The sequence below is a fragment of the Crinia signifera genome, chromosome 3 (genome assembly GCF_055691185.1).
Source record: "Crinia signifera chromosome 3, ASM5569118v1, whole genome shotgun sequence".
NCBI classification, from domain to species: domain Eukaryota; kingdom Metazoa; phylum Chordata; class Amphibia; order Anura; family Myobatrachidae; genus Crinia; species Crinia signifera.
Window position 1 is genome coordinate 220,616,992 of NC_139219.1, and position 23,637 is coordinate 220,640,628.

General features: G+C 45.7%; 1 protein-coding gene and 1 long non-coding RNA gene across 4 annotated transcripts in view; one reads left to right on the forward strand and one right to left on the reverse strand.

The window, feature by feature from the left end:
- Nucleotides 1–996: 996 nt before the first annotated feature.
- Nucleotides 997–23,637, forward strand: part of CHRNG (cholinergic receptor nicotinic gamma subunit) — a 45,475-nt gene continuing 22,834 nt past the window's right edge. Inside the window, exons 1-5 of the mRNA XM_083177478.1 lie at nt 997–1,039; nt 3,593–3,732; nt 5,350–5,394; nt 5,596–5,705; nt 8,060–8,215. Of these exons, the coding sequence (XP_083033604.1) occupies nt 997–1,039; nt 3,593–3,732; nt 5,350–5,394; nt 5,596–5,705; nt 8,060–8,215 (494 nt within the window). The remainder of the gene's footprint in view (nt 1,040–3,592; nt 3,733–5,349; nt 5,395–5,595; nt 5,706–8,059; nt 8,216–23,637) is intronic.
- LOC146064232 (uncharacterized) overlaps nt 5,534–23,637 on the reverse strand; it is a 32,314-nt gene continuing 14,210 nt past the window's right edge. For 2 of the 3 annotated variants that reach the window (XR_014471770.1, XR_014471768.1), the window contains 5 exons: nt 20,764–20,801; nt 19,227–19,503; nt 12,862–12,899; nt 11,267–11,543; nt 5,534–5,694 (listed from right to left, as the gene is read on the reverse strand). This is a non-coding gene — a long non-coding RNA (uncharacterized LOC146064232). The remainder of the gene's footprint in view (nt 5,695–11,266; nt 11,544–12,861; nt 12,900–19,226; nt 19,504–20,763; nt 20,802–23,637) is intronic. The other variant, XR_014471769.1, reaches the window with a different exon arrangement.

Here is a 23,637-nt window from a genome sequence, read left to right on the forward strand (position 1 = left end):
ATATGTATTATTAAACATTTCTGCAACGCTGTCTGCACCACACTTCTGGGCCAGTACATACATCTGGGGGGCAGCCAGGGCTGCTATGCTAGCCTAGTGCCTTTGTGACTTACTGTAAGCCCAGAAATAAATATGTATTATTAAACATTTCTGCAACGCTGTCTGCACCACACTTCTGGGCCAGTACATACATCTGGGGGGCAGCCTAGGCACTAGGCTAGCATAGCAGCCCTGGCTGCCCCCCAGATGTATGTACTGGCCCAGAAGTGTGGTGCAGACAGCGTGGCAGAAATGTTTAATAATTAAACATTTCTGCCACGCTGTCTGACCACACTTCTGGGCCAGTACATACATCTGGGGGGCAGCCAGGGCTGATTACAGAGAAACTTTTCAACTTACTTAACTTCTCTAAGTAAGCGCGGGCGCGGCACACGAGTGAAGCTGCTTCAGGCCGCCGACTGTCCCCCCTCCCGTTTGCTGCGTCACAGGCTGGCTGCAGAGGATTCCCGCCGGCGCCAAATGGTCTGGCCGCGGTGACGTCCTCTGAATATGTTAAGCGTGGATGCGGCACGCAGGACGCGCCGGCGCAATGAAGTCATTGCGCATTCCGGCGCATGCGCAGTCAGCGCTGCCCGTGTTCCTGCGCATGCGCAGTCAGCGCTGCGCGTGGATTTGTCTTAGCGGTACGGCGTACCGGCGGTTTGTGATATAGTGGTACGCCGTACCACCGCGTACCGCCTGAATTGCACCACTGGTGATATTTACTGCAGTGCCCAATTCTTGCACTACAATGCAGCCCTCTGCTGTCAGCACATGTTTCCCATCACTACCGCTCAGTAATTTAGAACATTGTTATTTCCCATTGTCCTCTTTGGTATCAACAGCTGACTATTCCTAGGACAGCTGCTTATAGTGTCCCAGAGGCCTGGTCAGTCCCTAAAATAACCATTCCAGGCATTGCAGGAAGACTACAGACAGTGAATATGAGTTACAAGCATGGACAACGTGGTGGTTGTGTTACTCTCTCTGTGCTTCACAGGTAGGGACCTCCTCAGCATCTTCTCTACGCTTTTTTAATATATAGGAAATAACAGTACACTGTTCTTTATTAAAGGTAAAATCAGTAACATATACATTTGTTACTTTGATGTGTTGTTATACTATTCAAAATGATCATAGCCTTTATATTTAGAATAATACTATGATTGTATATATATATATATCTATATATATATCATTTAGACTCACTGATTTTGATATATAACAACGTTGGAAGTTCTTAACTAGATTATTACTTTTTTTAAATCGATTGCGTATCGAGTATTTGGGGTACATTTACTAAGATGGGAGATGTAGTTCACATGGGATATTGCTATGGGCAACCAATCAGATACTGTTTATTATCTTCTAGAAGCTGCTAAATAAATACAAAGTAGATTCTGATTGGTTGCCATAGCAACATCCCATGTGAAAATGAATTCCCATTTTAGTAAATGTCCCCCTTAGAGAGGTGTAATGTGCAGAATGAAATTGCTGTATGAGTGCATAACATATATGTATTATCACTGTGTGCATGTAAAATAAATGAGCTTAGTAATATGAACATCCACTGTCTCATCTCACAAAGAGTCAAATCAAATAAACAATATATTTGTAACAGCAATGAAGGATCAAGAGCTTACATATCAGGTGTCACTATCTGACGTGCTAAAATTCACACGTATCGAATCTATCAAAAGCACAAGCCCTAAATCTGATGGAAACAGACAAAGCTTAAAAAGTAAATGTTTGTAATTTGCGAAGATCAGAGATCTTGGGAATATGAAATTATGGGTCAAATGTAACAGGGTGTGAGAATGAGAAAGTGAGAGATTTTGGAAGAGTTTTCCCCTTTTTCTAAAGCAGCAACCATTTACACGGCAAAACCAAATTGTTTTTTTTTTTTTCAGTGTAAATGATTGCGGCTTTAAAATAAATGGTAAAACTCCCCAAATCTCTCACTTTCTGATTCTCACACCCTATTACATTTGGCCCTATGGGGGAAATTTACTAATATCTCACTTCAGGCAAATTCCCGGGTCTAGCATGTCGACCCGGAAATTTGCCTTTTAACACGGGTTTTTTTCCAGTGTGAACGGGTCGCATACCCAGATCTCATACATGGGTAAAACCCTTTTTTTTACCCGTGTTTGAGATCCGTGTATGCAGAGACGGGTTGACCCGTTCTCACAGCATAAAAACCCATGTTAAAAGGCAAAATTACGGGGTAGAATTTCTTCACCCGGGAATTTGCCTTGCAGTGAGAGCGGGGTCCGTCTCTGCAGTCCATGGCATTTTAATGCTGGGTAAAAGCCGTGTATTTCTCACTTGCAGTGAGAACACGGTATTAGAAGGGGTATTCACATGGGTTGTTGCTATGGGCAACCAATCAGAATCTAATTCTTATTTATTTAGCACCCTCTAAAAGATAATAGACAGGATCTGGTTGGTTGCCCATAGCAACATCCCATATGAAGTAGAATTCCCATCTTAGTAAATTTCACCCTATGTATCTGTCTCAGGGTGTTTTTCTCAGTCTGGTGCATGGGCCAATCAATAGAGGACCCGATCCTGCTCTTATTGCTGGGAACCACCTTATTCCCATGACCACCGGTAGCTCATAAGGCATTTCTGCCCACATCTACTATTATAGACCTTGCTAAACAAAATCCTAATTTAGGCCCTTATTCTGGTTCACACGCAAAAGCCAATTCCTTCTCAAATGTACAAAACCGTGTGCACTGCAGGGGGGGGGGGGGGGGGGCAGATGTAGCATGTGCAGAGAGAGTTATGCGGGGTACACACCAGGACGACCCGCTCACGATGCACATTGTGAGAGGGTCGTCAGTGTTTCTTCTGACCCGCTCACGATGTGCACCGTGAGCGGGTCCAATCTGATGGCGACCCGCACCCGGGAGTATGGTTGTTTCCAGATCCTACCTGCTGCAGGTAGGATCTGAATAACGACCGACCCGCGGGACTGCACATCGGATCGGTATCGGTCCATATCAGGACAGGAAAAGGGCCCAATCACCACACAATCTACAACCAATCGGTCGGAATTGGATCTAGATTGATGGGATCGGACCCTTGTCGTCCTGGTGTGTACCCAGCATTAGATTTGGGAGGGCTTTTACTTCAAAGTGAGATCTATATTGCAGTGTAAAAATAAAGCAGCCAGTATTTTCCCCCAGAAACAAAATAACTCACCCAAATCTAATTCTCTCTGCACATGTTACATCTGCCCCCCTGCAGTGCACATGGTTTTGTCCATTTGAGAAGGAATTTCCCTTTGTGAGTTAACCAGAATAAGGGCCTTAGTACATAAGGGAATACCAGCAACAATGTGGGGATGGATAAGAGATTTGTTTTATATGTGCATTAAATAGTTTGGGAATAGTGCTAGCAATGATTTACAAACATCAAAATATAATAAAATCCATAACCTGTATATCAAAATAGTTTATAGGATAGTAGTTAATGTAAACAGATGATGCACTTTAGGTATAAGCCATTTAGCCTAATGTGATGACATTATCTCTCCATTTCCCAGCTGTCTTGTCTCAAAATGGTGAAGAGAAGCTCCTGAATGATCTGATGAAGGACTATAACAAGAACCTGCGTCCAGCAGAAAAAGATGGTGACATTATAAGTGTCAGCATAAAACTTACCCTTACCAATCTCATCTCCCTGGTATGTGTATATGGCCGGCTGCACCATCCCTTCAACTAAGAACCATCTGTATAAACCCTAAATATAGTGTATAAATGGGACCAATAGCCTTTTATTTCTTAATCATACTTCCTACCATTGGCAGCTCCAGAGGAGTGGCTGCAGCACAAACAAACATTCAAATAGGGGAGAAATACCATCTGCCATTGAGTCAGTTTGGAATGGCAGTTGGTGGCAGTGGGTGTGGCTCCCCTATTTGAATTTTGAACTGTGCTGCAGCTCCACCTCTGGAGGTGTCACTGCTTCCAACTATCCCAGGATAGGTGGTACTAATGTGAGGCCTTTGTTCTGTTGTCCAAGCAGTTGAAATCATTGCTTGCACAATTCTTAGGACAAAGGTGTCAGATGCAGGCTAGTACTTAGATGTGACGTGTGGCCATATTCCCACTGTAATTTGCCATGCTCTTTATCTTGCAATGTTCACTCTAATAAAGAGATTGCAGGTTCCATTGGAGTCTCACACACTGCTATAATGTGGCTATCTGGGCATGATAACCTCCCGCATTATTACTTGCACCACACAGAGATGTGAGCAGAAATGACCATGTATTTTCTCTCCAGTAATTGCTAGCATTATTAGCAGTTTTAAGGTTCCGACATTACATCATGCTTTAATAAAACTGCCAATAGGCGGTCACATTAGTTCCCCACAAGTACCCTTGCAGTGATAGTAAGTGGGGCCTTGTTTTGTACTTACAATACCACTGAATTGTAGATTTTGCTAATAGCCTTAAATCCATATGTCTGTGTCGCTATTGGGCCATAAGCAAGACGGGTGGAGCACTGTGCAAGACCCCAAAATTATGCAAATGGGGTTGTGGCACTAGGCTATGCCCCCTCAATGCTCATCGCCGTAGCTGGACTGGACACGCCTCCAGCGCAGCAGATACCAATTTGAAGAAGAACAAAGTTGGGAGATATAATTAACCCAATGTGATTACATGTTGCAATTAGGGAAGCCAATCCTGGGGCATTTTTTCAATCCCGGGATTCGGGATTGAAAAATGCTCAATCCCGGGATTCCCGGGATCCCGGGATTGGCTTTCCTAAAAAAAATGCCCTACATGTTTACCTGGTTGCCGGGTGGGGTCGCTGGAAGGGTGGGCGGGGAGCTGGGAGGGGTCTCAGGGAGCAAGGAGCTGGGTGGGTAGGCAGGAGCAGGCAGGAAGCCGGGTGGGGGAGAGACGAGGGAGTTGTCCGTGAGCCGGGTGGGTAGGCGGGGTCTCCGGGAGCCAGCCAGCAGCATGTCTTGGCTGTCTGTGCGGCCTGCGCAGCGTGACCTATGACCTCATCATGCTGCGCAGGGCCGCGCTGCCGGGTACAGGGGAAGTGGGCATGGGCAGTCTAATCCCGAAATCCCTGGATTGGATACACCAATCCTGGGATTGAAATCCCGGTGTTTTGGGGGCCAAATCCTGGGATCCCGCTGATCCCGGGATTGGCCACCCAAGTTGCAATGCAGTCCTGAGAGTTTATATTGCATCCAGATTGCATTGAATATGCGATTAATGATAAATGGGCCTCTTAATGCCCTTTCAGAGTGCAGCTATGTAAATGATTCTCTGTTGTCACTTGCAGAATGAGAAAAAAGAGGCCTTGACCACCAATGTCTGGGTTGAAATGGTATGTACATTAAATAAATAGAAAATGCATGTAAGGGGCAATGTAACCTTTGCAATTTGAATGCTTTATTGATTATTCTCATACAACAAAATTGCTCTGAAAACAGACCTTTGATGTTACACTGACTAATTTGTTTTGTAATTATTATTATTATAAAGTTCCGGATTTCTAACTTGTTTTATATTTTCCCTGTTATTTCAGCAATGGAAAGATTATCGCCTGAGATGGGATCCAGAGGATTACAGTGGCATTGAAATCATTCGCATCCCCTCCACCATGGTGTGGCTCCCAGATGTCGGCCTAGAAAACAAGTCAGTATGGTTGAAGTCTCGAATAACCTTATGTTCTAAAACTAATTCACTACAGTTCTGGACATTGTTCCCCTAGCCTTCATGCAGCACTGCAGAACCCGACCCCACCACATCCCATCTGTGTAAATGTAGGTGGAGGAAATCCTGCAGGTTTTATCAAATTCCCAAAAATTTATATTGCCAGTTTTGGAATAAAATGTAAAAAATATAGTTATAAACTGACTGCAGCCATTGGGCATCAGTGGGAAAACAATGATATATGTATTGAGAATCTATAATCGCACTTCCCACCATGTTACCATACGCAGCTGCAGAGGTGGAACTACCATTGGCGCAGCAGGTAATTTGCACCGGGGCTCCTGAGGACTAAGGGGCCCACTTCTGCCACCCACTGTTGTGTGGTATATTGTGAACTTGGGTTTAAATGGAAGAAGGGGGCCCCAATTATATTTTTGCACCTAGACCAACCACACAAAATGTGCACAGCGGTATCTGGGGGTCCATGTGCTCAGGTGTCAACATTGACACCAAAGAAATTTGAAAAATACATTTTGATTCATCATAATTTTTCATGTCTGCTTTTTGCTTGCACATTTTGACCTTGTACATGTTGACCTTTTGCTGTCATCCTAATGATTGTTGACCTAGACATTGTCTGTGAGCTAATCTACAGCCACATAGAGGACCCACGCTGCTCATTGGCTGTGTAACAGCCGCCTCAGGTCTAATATCTGCCGGCGTAATAGCATTGCTTCTGATAACCTGCTGTAGTCAGCGGGCACTAGGACCCGGAGCGGATGTTATTGGAGACACTGCTACCAAACATGTTGCCAGCTAAGAGGGTTATTCAGTAAGGATCTCAAATGCAAAATCTTTATCTAATGGCAAAACAATGTGCACTGCAGGTGGGGCAGATGTAACATGTGCGGACAGTTACATTTGGGTGACTTATTTTGTTTCTGTGCAGGGTAAATACTGGCTGCTTTATTGTTACATTGCAATTTAGATTTCAGTTTGAACACACCCCACCCAAATCTAATCCTCTCTGCACATGTTACATCTGCCCCACATGGTTTTGCCCATTAGAGAAAAATGTTGCTTTTGAGATCCCCATAAGCCCAGTGAAGCTCATCTGCCCACATCCAGCTGTCGGTTGGCCCCCGCTGGTGATTGCTGATAACTCACTACAGTGAGTGGCAGTGCACGCAAGTGCTGCAGCTGCAGAGTAACTAACAGTCAGATGTTTACCTCTGTGTCTTTCCAGGTGGGGTATGGTGGTCCGGCAATCGGGATCCAGATCCCGGAATCCCAACTGCCAGTGCTCCGACAGAGAGGCAAGAGGGCACAAAAAAGCCCCTTTTGGATCCTGACTGTCAGGCATTTAAACAGTCAAGATTCCGATGTCGGAGTACTGACCGTCGGAATCGCGACTGTCGGGCAGTCATCCAGCACTCGTCTTTCCTTCTCATCCATTTACAGCATTGGGCAGAAGGGGCTTGAGTTAATGGTATTTGATCTACATTGTTAGTAGCTGTGGTTGCATCTACCCCACTCTGGGTGCAAAATATTTGTAATTTTCAGACTAACGACCCAAAACTTTTCTGCTCAGACCCAGGATTTTCTCTTCTGCAAAAATCCAGGTTTCACACTTCTTCACAGACCCAGGAAATTCCATCAGACATAAGATTCCATCAGACATAATAAGATGTTTTTTTTTAAAGTAGTCACCATAAGGGGATGGTTTGCAGGCACACAATAGGTCATGCAAATAAGGGGACAGCCCTAAATGGACTAAGTGTGGTTTACAATTGTAAATAATTGACATAAAAAAACACGATCCCCCACATTTGCATCAGGGACCATCAAATGATTTATCCAGTACACGCAGATCAGAGACACCTCTGCTTCCAGTATTTTGCCCATGAAGTTCTAGTTGCGCCCCTTGTTGAAACCCAGAAACGGCCATTTTATGGAAAGAGAAAAAAACATCTCAAATCAATTCCACTAAACAAGAGTCTCGGAACATAATTGGGGCCATTATTATTTGTACTATTATTTATTATTCAAAGTAAGCTGCAGTATATCATATTCACATATCCTGCTCTAAATAGACAGTTTACTTGACCTCCAAGAACATTTATGGTAAAAAGAAATACAGATTCTGCCACCGATTATCTGCACAACAGTTCCAAATAATATAATCCAATTATTTACGTAAAAACATTATAGAAAAAAAACACTAGTACTTCAAGATATAGCTTATGACCCTATCTTTGGTGTGGAAAGTACTGATGGTAATGGAATGTATTGTAAGTGCTGTTATGTTTAATCATTGTTTCCCCTCCATCCTGCAGTGTCGATGGCATCTTTAACATTGCCCTATACGCCAACACATTAGTGTCTTCGGATGGCTCCATTTACTGGCTGCCTCCTGCAATCTATCAAAGCAGCTGCCCCATCGTGGTCACATATTTTCCTTTTGATTGGCAGAACTGCTCCATGGTATTTCAGTAAGTACTGTCAACTATCTGTGAAATAATTCATTTGAATTATATGTAATTAAAATAATGGAAAGCATTTTCTGCCTGTGTTCACCCTGTGCATGCTGGTCCCTATTATTGCAATGTGCATTTTGCCATGGTACAATTGCAAGATAAGATCATACCTTACAACAAAATATACTACTGTACTATATGTACATTTATAAAAGTAATCACTATTGCGTGTTGCTCGCTGCAGACATTTGACTGTGCATTATAAACAGTTGGATCTAGGGGCCTGATTCAGACCTTATAGCTCACCTGCAAAGTTACAGATCACTGCCAGTACATAGCCACAGCCCAGATCGAATTTCCCAGTCTGTGCCAATGTACAGTATGTCTGACCCTTCCACGGCTCTACAACAGATAGAGGCCAGCACTGAAGTAACAGACCCTCCCTTAGAATGCATAGGCACACCTGGGTTTTTCTGACAGTCCCAGAAAACGGGTAAAAATGGCTACCACCTCCAAATTCCTGTACCTCAAATTGCGGGGGATTGCGAATAGATATTAGCATATATAGTACATATATGATCTATATGCATACGCAGTCATTTGGTAATCTAAAGGGGTACTTGTTTAGTTTCACAGTGACAGTTCCGGACTTAGGGCCTTATTTTAGTTCACTCTTTCTGCCAAAATCCTTCTTAGATGGACAAAACCATGTGCACTGCAGGTGGGGCAGATGTAAAATGTGCAGAGAGAATTATATTTGGGTGGGGTTTTACTTCAAAGTGAGATCTATATTGCAGTGTAAAAATAAAGCAGTCCGTATTTTCCCTGCACAGAAACAAAATAACTCACCCAAATCTAATTCTCTCTGCACATTTTACATCTGCCCCCCTGCAGTGCACATGGTTTTGTCCATCTAAGAAGGATTTTGTCAGAAAGAGTGAACTAGAATAAGGCCCTTAGTGTAGTGTCCCTTTCAGAATAGGGCTCGTGTTCCCGCTGCAGCGTAGTGTGTTCCACGCGACCAGCGTAGTCAGTCAGAAGTAGCGTATTGTATTAAGCGTAGGCAGTACGTAGTCAGCGTAAGCGTCCCTGTCAAAATCGGCGTAGTGTGTGTACCCACGACTAGCGTAGTCAGAAACAGCATCTAGTTCACCGTAGTCAGAAGTTGTGTCCCTGTCAGATACAGCGTGTTGTTCTCGCGTCTAAGTCAGTCAGCTGGTAGATTGAGCGGTACGCTGTTAGCGTATAGTCAGTCAGCTGTTGTGTAGTCAGTCAGCTGGTAGATTGAGCAGTACACAGTTAACGTAGTCAGTCAGGTGTTGTATTCTCTGAGAGGCACACGTATCGGAGACATGGCTGCCGAGAGGTTGACAATTTTTACTCTGCCCCAGACTGAGGAGGAGGCAGTGGAATTCCTTCAGGGGCAACATTTCCTGACTAAGACACAGACCTGCCCCAATGGGCACCCGATGAGGCTCAGTATTAGGGAGCCGATGTGGCGCTGCCATATCCGCACCTGGGGAAAAAAGGTCAGTCTGAGGGCTGCACAGTGGTTTAGAGGGTGTCATCTGACCTTCGTTACCCTCATCCATTTATATTCTGCTGGGCTGAGGAGCTGACTAGTGTACGTTTTTGTCAGCGACACCACTCTGTCTCCCAGGCCACCACTGTGCAATATAATAATTTAATGCGGGAGGCCTGCGTTGTTGACCTCCTGTGGCAGCTTCAGCGACAAATTGGCAGCCCATGCACCATTGAGAAGGTTGAAGAAAGCCTCTTTGTGAAGCGCAAGGCCAATGTTGGCCCAGCAGTGGACCCTTGAGGGCATCTCCAGACAGACCGGAGAGTGTTTTTTGATGGCGGACCACTATTTACTCCGACTGCTGGAGGGCGTACCAAACCAAGCAGATGGAGCAGTCTGGGTATCATCACACCAGGGTGAACCACCGCTAACACTTTGTGGATCCGGAGAGCAGGGTTCACACCCAAAATATAGAGAGACTGTGGGGATCCTGCAAGTGGCGCAATAAGCGCCAAAGGGGGACTGCGCGCCATCAGCTGGACTCATATCTCCAGGAGTTCATCTGGAGGAAGACACTGGGCGCAGAAGACCCCTTCAAGAGCATTCTGCATGCGCTGACCCTGCTCCCCCAGGCAGACATACAGGTGCATGATATGGGAGGTATGAATGTGTTCCTGAAACACCCCCACTATCCACGTCAGCCCGAAGTGTGGCGAGGGGACACGTTACGCGTCCTACCGACCTTTTCATTACCCCCACTATCCACGTCGGCATAGTGTGGCGAGCGCAGCGAGCCACCAAGCCTGAAGCGTAGCGAGCCCCGCAAGGGGACGTGGGAAACTTCACATGTATTCCGTGTCCACTCGCCACGCTGTACTTAGGCGATGTAGTTAGATGCTGTACTTAGACGCAATAGCGTCTACATTTTAGACGCAGCCTTCAGACATTCCCATTGTTAGCGGTTTGCCGGGGTGTCTATGTGATGATTGTATGTATATATATATAGGTAGCAATGCCTTCCCAGAAGGCAACACAGACTTTCACAGAAAGTAGCAGTTCTAGTGAATTGATGGACACACATCTATAAGTAAATGTCTTCACAGAAGGCAACATACGCTATCATAAAAACAAGACTTTTATTTCTTGTCACTTAACGGGGACATATAAGCTAACACCCCTCTGTAAAGGGGAAGTGTACTGTGCCGGACAGCCTACCCAATGGCAGACCTCAGTGGATGATACCATTCTCCCTGCTCTGAGGGGAGGGACCCGTTGTTACGATGTGATGAAGTAGATGTGAATGGACAATAAAGTTGGGGTGCTCGCGCTCAGCGCAAGCCCCAGAGCAGCCCGCCTAAACAGAGTATATAAATAGGGGAGAGCCGTTAGTGAAGAGAGATAAAATTCCCCTCAGCTTGGTGTTAATATCAGCGCGGTGCTGACAGGCAGTTCTCCTCAGGAGATTTGGTCCGGCAGAGCTACGCAGCATAGTGGCAGCGGACAGCAGTGCTGGAAAAGAGGTGCAGGAACGCTGAGACGCTTACCAGGAGAGAGCGATTGAACAGCGCTAGTCAGGCAGGATTGAGCGGAGTCCGGCGGCGGGTGCAGGAGACGGCGCCATCTTGATGACAGAGGGAGTCGCGTCATTGAGAAGGCGGGCTGCATTCGTGACAAGAGGCGGACGGCAGCGCTGGGAAGGAGGCGGCTTCGTGGACCTGGCTGTGGAGAGGCAGGTCTGGGCCGGCATCTGAGGGAAAGGCGCGGCCTGAGTGACAGGCAGCCATATTAGGAAGCGGCAGGAGAGACGGAGACTGGGCGGACCTAGAGGCAGAACGAAAGAGAGAGGGGCGCGGTGAGTCTGTATTGCTCCAGCCCATTTTTAACCCTGCATCTCCCTCAGCAAGTCTCAGAATTATACCCAACACAGCGCAGGTTGAGGCAGTAAATAAAACGCCCATTGTAAATCACGCAGTGCAGGCAAAAGGCAGTATTGTTCATCCCCAGTGCAGACTATCGCTGCTGATACACAGTAGTTCAACTCAGAGTGACAGCACATTTCCAGTGCAGACTATCGCTACTGGTACACAGTAGTTCAACTCAGAGTGACAGCACATCTCCAGTGCAGACTATCGCTACTGGTACACAGTAGTTCAACTCAGAGTGACAGCACATCCCCAGTGCAGACTATCGCTGCTGATACACAGTAGTTCAACTCAGAGTGACAGCACATTTCCAGTGCAGACTATCGCTACTGGTACACAGTAGTTCAACTCAGAGTGACAGCACATCCCCAGTGCAGACTATCGCTGCTGATACACAGTAGTTCAGCTCAGAGTGACAGCACATTTCCAGTGCAGACTATCGCTACTGGTACACAGTAGTTCAGCTCAGAGTGACAGCACATCCCCAGTGCAGACTATCGCTGCTGATACACAGTAGTTCAACTCAGAGTGACAGCACATTTCCAGTGCAGACTATCACTACTGGTTCACAGTAGTTCAGTCCTGAGTGACAGCACATCCCCAGTGCAGACTATCGCTGCTGATACACAGTAGTTCAGCTCACAGTGACAACGCATCACCCATACACGGTTGCACAATACAGCTGCTGATTAAGGGATAGTAACTGTGTCTTGAAAAGCATCCAATACAAGTGAAGCTTGAGAAATTTTGTATTAGTAGACGCTTATCTTGTGTTTTGCTCACCTCTACATATATATACATAATAGGCTAAACCCGGCTAGCAAGAAGCCAGGGGACGCCTAAGAAGACATTATAATTACCCTAGCTGACATAAGGAAGGCACAACATATTTGCTAGAGCCAGGGAACACTTCGTAGCATACAGGAAGGAAAGTATATGTTAAGCACCAGAGGCTAAACCCGGCTAGCAAGAAGCCAGGGGACGCCTCAGAAGACATTATAGTTTCCCTAGCCGACACAAGGAAGGCACAACATATCTGCTAGAGCCAGGGAACACTTCGTAGCATACAGGAAGGAAATTATATGTCAAGCACCAGGGGCTAAACCCGGCTTACGTTGGGCCAGGGGACGCCTCCAACAGGATCTTCAGAGTAGCAGATACAGCGTTACAACGACTAAAGTAGAAAGAGTCAGAGCAGGAAATTACAGTCAACTTACCTCTACGTCTATTGTAGTCGGTGCCTAGCAGCTTAACCCTAAGAAAAAGGAACAGTTCAACTTAGAAACATTTTATATAACGGTTTAGTTACAGTTAGAAAATTCTAAACTTTATAGAAGTATACCTTATTGCGCAATAAGTTCTATATCTTGGTCTGTGGTTTATTACATACTTCACCTACAGTGTAGGGTACCTAAGTGTTATTGCATTTACCTTTGTTATTTATAGCGTCAAAGGTAGGATACTATGTTATGTTTATTGTGAGAGGCTGATAACCGAGGAATTCAAGTGGAGAACAGACAGGTTCCGGTTTAATAAAATTTGCATTGAAATGGTAGTGTATTTCATGTAATTACTCCTGCGAGAGGAAAGTTACACTGTAATATTGTCTGTTTAATACATTGTTCAACGAATAATAAAAGAAAACCAGTCTTTGAAAACTAACGTGTAATCTTTTAAGAAGAGGAAACCATCTACATACTTACCCAGGAAAAATCTATACGGGATTTCGCAATTGGCGTCCACGAACAGGAGACGAAGGAAAAATGTCAAATCCACAAACTCCTGCGTCAACATCCGGAAAAAGGTTCCTACCAACAATAAACCTTTCACCTAACAGTAAAATAAACGCTACAAGAGAAGGAGATGCAACGGATACAGTAAGTTCTACCATGCGTAAACCGGCATCGATAACCATGCCCTATTACTTTGGAGCACCCTGGCTTCCCACTTATACGGGAGACAGCAAGACAACTGAAACCAATGCGTTCCGCGACTTTAGGGAACAAATTGAGACCATGTTCCAGGTATACAAATTAGATGAAGACCAACAAGTGGAGATTCTTTTGGCTCAACTGAAGGGGTTTGCGAAAAGAGAAGTGAAGTCGTGGCCGGAAAGCCAAAAGAAATCGGCAAAGGACATATTGGACAAGTTGGCAAAGGAGTTCGATGAAAAGACTCTGTCCGAACTTAAAACACTGTTTTATTCCAGGAAACAACAGCCGCATGAAACACTTCGAGAATACGCTGTAGTATTACAAGAGGCCTTCCGGGATATAAAGTTGTGTGCCCCAAAAGAACCTATTGAAGAAGACGAGACCTTAACCAATCAATTCCTAGACGGGATTCATGATGTGAATACCAAAGGACAATTAAAAATGTTACATCGACAAGAAGCACCCATCAGCTTTTCAAACTTCAAGGAATTGATCCGAAAAGTGCTAGGCGATAAACCCAAAAAGGGAAACGTAATTGTACCTGTTGAAACCACCCTTCAGCAAATCCAATCCACCGCCTCTAAAGACCCTATCACAGAAATAAAAGGGCAAATTGCCGAATTAACTCAAGGGATGACTGAGCTGTGTCGAGAGTTAAAAACGTTGAAAGAAACACAGGCACCATCAAGATCCTGGCGGATGGGTAGAGAACCACCCTATGGTAGTGCAGGGCGAGGAACTTCGTGGAGCTCTAGACGACTACCTACAGATCAATTCGACGAGCAGGGAAGACCTATCTGCCGGCGTTGCCAGAGAAGTGGGCATATAGAGAGAAATTGCCGTAGCTCCGCCCCTTTAAACGAAGAAATCCCGAGGGCAGGGACCAACCGTCGGGAGATTCCTCAATAGAAGGTCCCACCTCTCAAGAATGGACACCGAAATTCGTGGGGTGTTGTCCCATCATCGAAATTAAAATAAATGGAGTCAACTTACACGCGTTGTTAGATACTGGGTCACAAGTGACCACCATTCAATGGGATAAATTTACTCAACACTGGCGAGAAGACAACATCATAACTCCACCACCACCTTGGCTGACACTATTGGCCAGCAATGGACAAAGTATCGAATGTTGTGGATATTGGGAGGCTGAGATTGAAATAGGACGAGCCAGACTTCTCAATCAGGGATGCTTGATTACAGCCGTCAAAGATCAATGGCTACCCCCCATCGTTATTGGCATGAATGTCCTAAAGAATTGCCCAGAAGAATTGATTGATGCTTTGAAACAAGAATTGTCTACCCGAAATCTTCCCGAACGACGATCGGTACAACAGACCATCCGATTCCTTCAGAGTCAACAGAGATTTGCTGACAAGAGAGGAGAGATAGGAACTGTTCGCAGTGCTGAGAGACGAAACATCATATTACCCCCAAATTCAGAGCATCTGATTTGGTGCAAGACCAAAGTTGGCCCACGAGGACGAGATTACGATGCTGTTGTGGAGAGAAATAAGCACACTTGGACTGAGCCGTTCGTTGTAGCCCGGGCCCTAGTCACCGTTGTGCAAGGAAAAGTTCCTGTACGACTCCTGAATCCGCACAATTACCCCGTCAAGGTGGCCCGCTTTCAAACCATTGCACAGATTTACGAAGCAAATTTCCAAGATATCCTAGATGTAAGCACCATTGCCGTCCAACAGACTGTCACCGATCAGAAAGAAACAAAAGTCAATGGCCAGGAGGAATGGTGGAGAAGTTTACAGATTGGAGAACCTGATACCCCAGAAGAAGAGAAAGCGGGAGTACTACGGCTAGTCCTGAGGAATGAGGAGGCTTTCAGTAGACACGCTGCCGATTTTGGTAGAGTAGAAGGGGTTCAACATTACATCCCTACTGGCACTGCTTCCCCGATAAAAGAAAGACATCGTCCAATACCGCCTGCTCTGTATCAACCAGTGAAGCAGATGATAGAAGACATGAAAGCTTCTAAGGTGATTCGGGACAGTCACAGCCCGTGGGCTGCGCCGATAGTCCTAGTTCGGAAGAAGAATGGAGAACTCCGTTTTTGCGTCGATTATCGAAAATTAAATGCAGTGACTCATCGAGACGCCTATCCTCTTCCCCGAATAGAGGAATCCTTAGCTGCCCTAAAATCGGCTGTGTACTTCTCAACTTTAGACCTGACGAGTGGTTACTGGCAGGTGCCAGTGGCCCAGGAAGATGTTGAAAAGACTGCTTTTACAACCCCCATGGGTTTATTTGAATTTTTGCAAATGCCCTTCGGACTCATGAATGCGCCAGCCACTTTCCAAAGGGTGATGGAATACTGTCTAGGATCCAGAAATTTTGACATCTTACTGTTGTATCTAGACGACATCATCGTGTTTTCTCATACTTACGAAGAACACCTTCAACATTTAGAAGAAGTTTTCCAACGGCTGGCCAAATATGGGTTTAAGCTTAAGCCTTCTAAATGCCACCTCCTTAAGGCCAGTGTCCAGTATCTAGGCCACATTGTGAGTTCTGAAGGAATTACAGCAGACCCAGAAAAAATCAGAGCAGTGCAAGACTGGCCCACCCCGGTGACTGTTAAAGATGTCCGACGGTTTCTGGGATTTGTAGGATATTACAGGAGATTCGTGGCTGGATTTGCAAAAATTGCCGCCCCTCTTCACGATCTGTTAAGGGGTATACCGGGGAAGGAAATCCGAGGAAATACCCGAGTCAGATGGGACGATCGACAGGAAGATGCCTTTCAACAGCTGAAGCAGGCTCTCATCGACGCCCCCTTACTGGCATATCCAAATTATGACTCACCCTTTAAAGTATATACGGATGCCAGCAATCAAGGGTTAGGTGCTGTCCTAGCACAAGACCAAAACGGCAAAGAAAGAGTAATAGCCTACGCCAGCAGGAGTCTGAAGAAATCCGAAAGAAACGATCAAAACTACAGCGCGTTCAAGTTAGAGCTATTGGCTTTAATATGGGCGGTGACAGAAAAATTTAAAGACTATTTAGCCGCCACCCCATGCACCATCTATACTGACCACAATCCTCTGGCACATCTACAGACTGCCCGACTTGGAGCGTTAGAACAGAGGTGGGTCTCCCGCTTAGAAAACTTCCAATATAAGATCAAATTCAGAAGCGGGAAGAAGAATTCAAATGCGGATGCCCTTTCGAGATTGCCCCAGGAAGTGGAACCGGAAGAGGAAGATTCATGGGAAGATGTCGAAATACCCTTATTTGGCCCACAGCCCATTAAACAACGAACGGTTGTCCTCCGTGGAGCAGAAGTTGTCCTTTCAGCAGTTCAAGGGGGTGCATCCAGTCATCAAGATTTAAATTGGAAGGAATTGCAAAGTAAATGTTCTATGCTCCAACAATTAAAACACTTCCTGATTTCACAAAGAATCCCCAGCCGGGAAGAACGGCAAAGACTTCCGACTGAATTGGTCCAATTGCTGAGGTATCGAGACAGACTAAGCTTCGTCAATGGAGTCCTGGTCAAAAGCAATATAGATCCCTGCACCCATGATCATCTTAACCAGATACTTGTCCCCACGGAACAGCGGCCTCAAGTGTTACAAGCTTACCATGACAAAACTGGACATTTCGGGGTCAAGAAAACCGAGAGTGCCATTAGAAAGAATTTCTTCTGGGTAGGGCTTCATACCTATGTTGAGAAGTGGATCGAAAAGTGTCCTGCTTGTGCAGTTAAGGCCCATGTGCAACCCGGACAGAAAGCTACATTACAGCCCATTCAAAGTACCTTCCCACTTGAGATAGTAACCTTGGATCATGTCAAGTTGGGGCCCAGTGATGCCGGTTACCAGTATGCCTTAATGATGATGGATCACTACACAAAATTTATGGTGACCGTACCCGTCCATGATCTGACCGCAAAAGCCATGGCAGAGGCTTTTATGAAGAACTTTGTTAGACCCTACGGGTTTCCAGAACAGATCCTCACAGATCAAGGTTCAGCATTCGAGGCGCAATTATTTCAAGAACTATGCAAAACGTATGGGTGTAGGAAGATCCGAACTACGCCCTATCACCCACAATGCAATGGGCTTTGCGAGAGAGCGAATCAGACTTTACTGGGAATGATCCGGGGCTTGTCCACAGCTCAACGATTAACCTGGCCTTCATTATTGCCCGAACTTACCTACGTGTACAATAACCTTGAGCATGCTTCAACGGGACATACTCCTTACTACTTGCTCTTTGGGCGAAAAGGCAAACTACCAGCGGACTTGGAGCTCAATGCTCTTACTGAAATTCCGAACCCTGCCCAAACTGACTGGGTAATGGAGCACAAACAAAGAATTGATCTTGCTGCCGAAGCTGTCGTCAAGAGAATGGGGGAAGTCCACTATCGCCAAGAAAGAGACTACAATCAGAATGCCAGGGCAGAACCGCTAAAAGTAGGAGACCGAGTTCTGAAGAAAAAGCAACACCGAAACAGTAAATTGGACCCTATCTGGGAGAGTACTCCATACCAAGTGGTTCTTTTACCTTCAACAGAGACTGTAGTGTATGGAATTGTGAAGGAGGGAGAAGAAAATGGTGATGTGAAGATGATCCATCGGAATAACCTGAAAATCTATAAGGCTCAGCCAGAACAAGACTTCTCCGAAACAGATCAACACGGAACCAAGGACCTTCAGCCGAACCTGGGAGACTTTTTGCGCGATCCTATGGACTTGTTACTTCTTATGAACGGCTCTGTGCCACCTTGCGGAGTTCGCAGGGTACCGTCGCACCAGTCAAGTGATGACAGAGCTTCAGAACTTATTCCGCTACCTGAACCGGCTTCGTTCCATGAGGAAGTTGAAACAGAGCAAAGACCAGGAAGACCGGTCAGAAGTACTCGGGGGGTAAAACCCCTCCGCTTCAGAGACTAAACATAAATGTTAAAGTAAAGCATGATTACCGATACAAAGGTAAACCTTCTGACTCCGAAAACATGTGATGATTTGCAATGTTAGAAATATAGATATGTATTATATTGATGCTTAAAAAAAATTATAAAGTTCATTGCCTGAGGACATGCAATGTTTTACCGGGGAGAAATGTGATGATTGTATGTATATATATATAGGTAGCAATGCCTTCCCAGAAGGCAACACAGACTTTCACAGAAAGTAGCAGTTCTAGTGAATTGATGGACACACATCTATAAGTAAATGTCTTCACAGAAGGCAACATACGCTATCATAAAAACAAGACTTTTATTTCTTGTCACTTAACGGGGACATATAAGCTAACACCCCTCTGTAAAGGGGAAGTGTACTGTGCCGGACAGCCTACCCAATGGCAGACCTCAGTGGATGATACCATTCTCCCTGCTCTGAGGGGAGGGACCCGTTGTTACGATGTGATGAAGTAGATGTGAATGGACAATAAAGTTGGGGTGCTCGCGCTCAGCGCAAGCCCCAGAGCAGCCCGCCTAAACAGAGTATATAAATAGGGGAGAGCCGTTAGTGAAGAGAGATAAAATTCCCCTCAGCTTGGTGTTAATATCAGCGCGGTGCTGACAGGCAGTTCTCCTCAGGAGATTTGGTCCGGCAGAGCTACGCAGCATAGTGGCAGCGGACAGCAGTGCTGGAAAAGAGGTGCAGGAACGCTGAGACGCTTACCAGGAGAGAGCGATTGAACAGCGCTAGTCAGGCAGGATTGAGCGGAGTCCGGCGGCGGGTGCAGGAGACGGCGCCATCTTGATGACAGAGGGAGTCGCGTCATTGAGAAGGCGGGCTGCATTCGTGACAAGAGGCGGACGGCAGCGCTGGGAAGGAGGCGGCTTCGTGGACCTGGCTGTGGAGAGGCAGGTCTGGGCCGGCATCTGAGGGAAAGGCGCGGCCTGAGTGACAGGCAGCCATATTAGGAAGCGGCAGGAGAGACGGAGACTGGGCGGACCTAGAGGCAGAACGAAAGAGAGAGGGGCGCGGTGAGTCTGTATTGCTCCAGCCCATTTTTAACCCTGCATCTCCCTCAGCAAGTCTCAGAATTATACCCAACACAGCGCAGGTTGAGGCAGTAAATAAAACGCCCATTGTAAATCACGCAGTGCAGGCAAAAGGCAGTATTGTTCATCCCCAGTGCAGACTATCGCTGCTGATACACAGTAGTTCAACTCAGAGTGACAGCACATTTCCAGTGCAGACTATCGCTACTGGTACACAGTAGTTCAACTCAGAGTGACAGCACATCTCCAGTGCAGACTATCGCTACTGGTACACAGTAGTTCAACTCAGAGTGACAGCACATCCCCAGTGCAGACTATCGCTGCTGATACACAGTAGTTCAACTCAGAGTGACAGCACATTTCCAGTGCAGACTATCGCTACTGGTACACAGTAGTTCAACTCAGAGTGACAGCACATTTCCAGTGCAGACTATCGCTACTGGTACACAGTAGTTCAGCTCAGAGTGACAGCACATCCCCAGTGCAGACTATCGCTGCTGATACACAGTAGTTCAACTCAGAGTGACAGCACATTTCCAGTGCAGACTATCACTACTGGTTCACAGTAGTTCAGTCCTGAGTGACAGCACATCCCCAGTGCAGACTATCGCTGCTGATACACAGTAGTTCAGCTCACAGTGACAACGCATCACCCATACACGGTTGCACAATACAGCTGCTGATTAAGGGATAGTAACTGTGTCTTGAAAAGCATCCAATACAAGTGAAGCTTGAGAAATTTTGTATTAGTAGACGCTTATCTTGTGTTTTGCTCACCTCTACATATATATACATAATAGGCTAAACCCGGCTAGCAAGAAGCCAGGGGACGCCTAAGAAGACATTATAATTACCCTAGCTGACATAAGGAAGGCACAACATATTTGCTAGAGCCAGGGAACACTTCGTAGCATACAGGAAGGAAAGTATATGTTAAGCACCAGAGGCTAAACCCGGCTAGCAAGAAGCCAGGGGACGCCTCAGAAGACATTATAGTTTCCCTAGCCGACACAAGGAAGGCACAACATATCTGCTAGAGCCAGGGAACACTTCGTAGCATACAGGAAGGAAATTATATGTCAAGCACCAGGGGCTAAACCCGGCTTACGTTGGGCCAGGGGACGCCTCCAACAGGATCTTCAGAGTAGCAGATACAGCGTTACAACGACTAAAGTAGAAAGAGTCAGAGCAGGAAATTACAGTCAACTTACCTCTACGTCTATTGTAGTCGGTGCCTAGCAGCTTAACCCTAAGAAAAAGGAACAGTTCAACTTAGAAACATTTTATATAACGGTTTAGTTACAGTTAGAAAATTCTAAACTTTATAGAAGTATACCTTATTGCGCAATAAGTTCTATTGCGCAATAAGTTCTATATCTTGGTCTGTGGTTTATTACATACTTCACCTACAGTGTAGGGTACCTAAGTGTTATTGCATTTACCTTTGTTATTTATAGCGTCAAAGGTAGGATACTATGTTATGTTTATTGTGAGAGGCTGATAACCGAGGAATTCAAGTGGAGAACAGACAGGTTCCGGTTTAATAAAATTTGCATTGAAATGGTAGTGTATTTCATGTAATTACTCCTGCGAGAGGAAAGTTACACTGTAATATTGTCTGTTTAATACATTGTTCAACGAATAATAAAAGAAAACCAGTCTTTGAAAACTAACGTGTAATCTTTTAAGAAGAGGAAACCATCTACATACTTACCCAGGAAAAATCTATACGGGATTTCGCAATTACTTTAGACACCCCGTCAAACCGCTAACCAAGAGGGTGTCAGAAGTGTGCGTCTACAATGACCTGTGAGCGCTGGGCTGCCGCGGAGTCACTACGTTCACAACGTAGTTCAAGGCAGCCGATGAGCTATGCTGATAATGTAGCTACACTGATAACATACAGTAGCTTAGATAAGAAAGCCACGTATAGCGTAGCGCTGCTGCCCAAGATCAATTCCTATTATTTATGGTCAATGTACCAGACAAATCCAGTGCTTGTGGCTGCCAATCATGATATATGTGGACAAACGGAAGCAAATCCTGTCCCTCACCACATAACTGTGACATATACCCACAATGCACTTAATTAAAAAAAAATTTTAACTGAATTTCTCGATAAGAAGCATTTTGGCCTAGGGGTGCCTTGAAAATATTTTGATGCTCTAGGGTGCCGTGATTCAAAAAAGTTTGAGAACCACTGCCCTAAGTCCATTTGCACTGTATATGAGTCGGACTTGGATAGAGATGAGCACGTCCAGATTTCTGAATCCAGAAGCTACCGAACGGCAGGGATCTGAACTGAGATCCGAGCTCCATTCGGTGATTCCCGCCAACCTTGGCTTGCAGAACGAGGCAAACGTCATTATCCCAGTATCGGATTATCATGAGATCTGAACTCTATATAAGCCCCCCTCAACCACTGCGATCTTCACTGTGGCATTGGAGAGGGTTGAGCGAGGTTGTGTCTATCTGGGAAGCTTGCGTGGGGTGGCGACCTGGTCGTAGTGGAGCTGTTCTGTTGTGCCCTGTGCAGTCCAGTCCTGTGGTACTGTATTGTCTGTTGCTGGTGCTGGTGTCCTGTACTGCTGTATAAGTCCAATGCAGTGGTGCTTGCTGTTTAGTGCTGCCATTAAGTCCAGTGGTACTGCTGTTAAGTCCAGGGTAACTTAATGCTAGTCCAGTGGTACTGCAGTTAAGCTCAGTGATACAGCTGTATATGTCCAGTGACAGTCCAGTGTACTATAAAAGGGTTATTTTAATCCGTCTAATTTTTTCAGGCTTTGCCGTGTGTGTGTGTCCTCATGTGCCGCAAAGGGCAGTGCAATGTTTTACTCTATTTGTCAGTATCTCCCTACAATATGCTGTCACCCTCAGCCTCTCCCCCTTCTACCCTGACTTCTGCTGTTACCTTCGGCCTCTCCCTGTCACCCACTGGTTCCCCCTGCACTTCTTACACCCTTGCTTTCCACTGTCACCCTCTGCCTAATACTGTCACCATTTGCCTCTCCCTGTCACCCACTGTTGTGTGGCATATTGTGAACTTGAGTTGGAGTGGAGGAGGGGGGACAGAAATTATATTTTTGCACCTGGGCCAACCACTCACAGGTTCCGCCACTGGCTGGAAGTACAGCAGACAGAGGTGTCTTTAGAAAAATTATCTTTTCTATGTCTCTGCAGCCCATCCCTGTGATCTACTTTGCCGGGTGCCAGGGGCCTGCGCATGTGTCAACTTTTCCATGTCGACCTTTTGCTTGTGTCAACCTTGTGCGTGTCGGTCTTTTGTCAATGTTGACATTGTGTATGCTGACCTTTTGGTGTTGACCTATTGACCTAGACACTGCCGACCATATGATTTATAGCCCATTACAGTGTCCCACTTCATATTATGTAATACTGCAAATGCCCTCCAGTTCATTTTATACCACATTACAATGAGCAGGGCCAGGGTCATAAACGGATATATTGTAGGCCACAAAGAAAAAGCTTGTAAGGCCACTATCTACCAACCAATGGTGACTGACAAGTATATATAACACATGTATCTGTGAAAGGGAAGGTGGACCTCTCTCAGCTCTGGGCCCCATAGCAGCTGCAACATGGGGTATGGATCATTATGTCCACAAGATGTTGGTCAACAAGCATTGGGTCAACACCATTAGGTCGACATGCAAAGGTCGACATGGGTCTAGGTCGATGTGTATTGGTCGACATGGGTCTAGGTTGACAGGTCATTAGGTCGACACAAGCATTAGGTTGACATGGGCAAGGTCGACAGTCAAAAGGACGATATGGGATATTTCTCTGTTTTTTTCACCCAAATGTCGACACAGTCAACATGGACACTGAAACGTATCACCGCTTCTGCTCGCCATGCTTCGGGCACAATGCCTCGCTACGCATGGCACACTATTTTATTCTCCAAGTGGATGGTAGGGCATGAAATACCGCCTGTCGGCACATGTTGGCTCAAATACAGTGAAAAACCACTTGTCGACATTTTTCAATGTCGACATTGCCCATGTCGACCTAATGCTTGCCGACCTAATGACCTGTCGACCTAGACATATGTCGACATTTCTGCA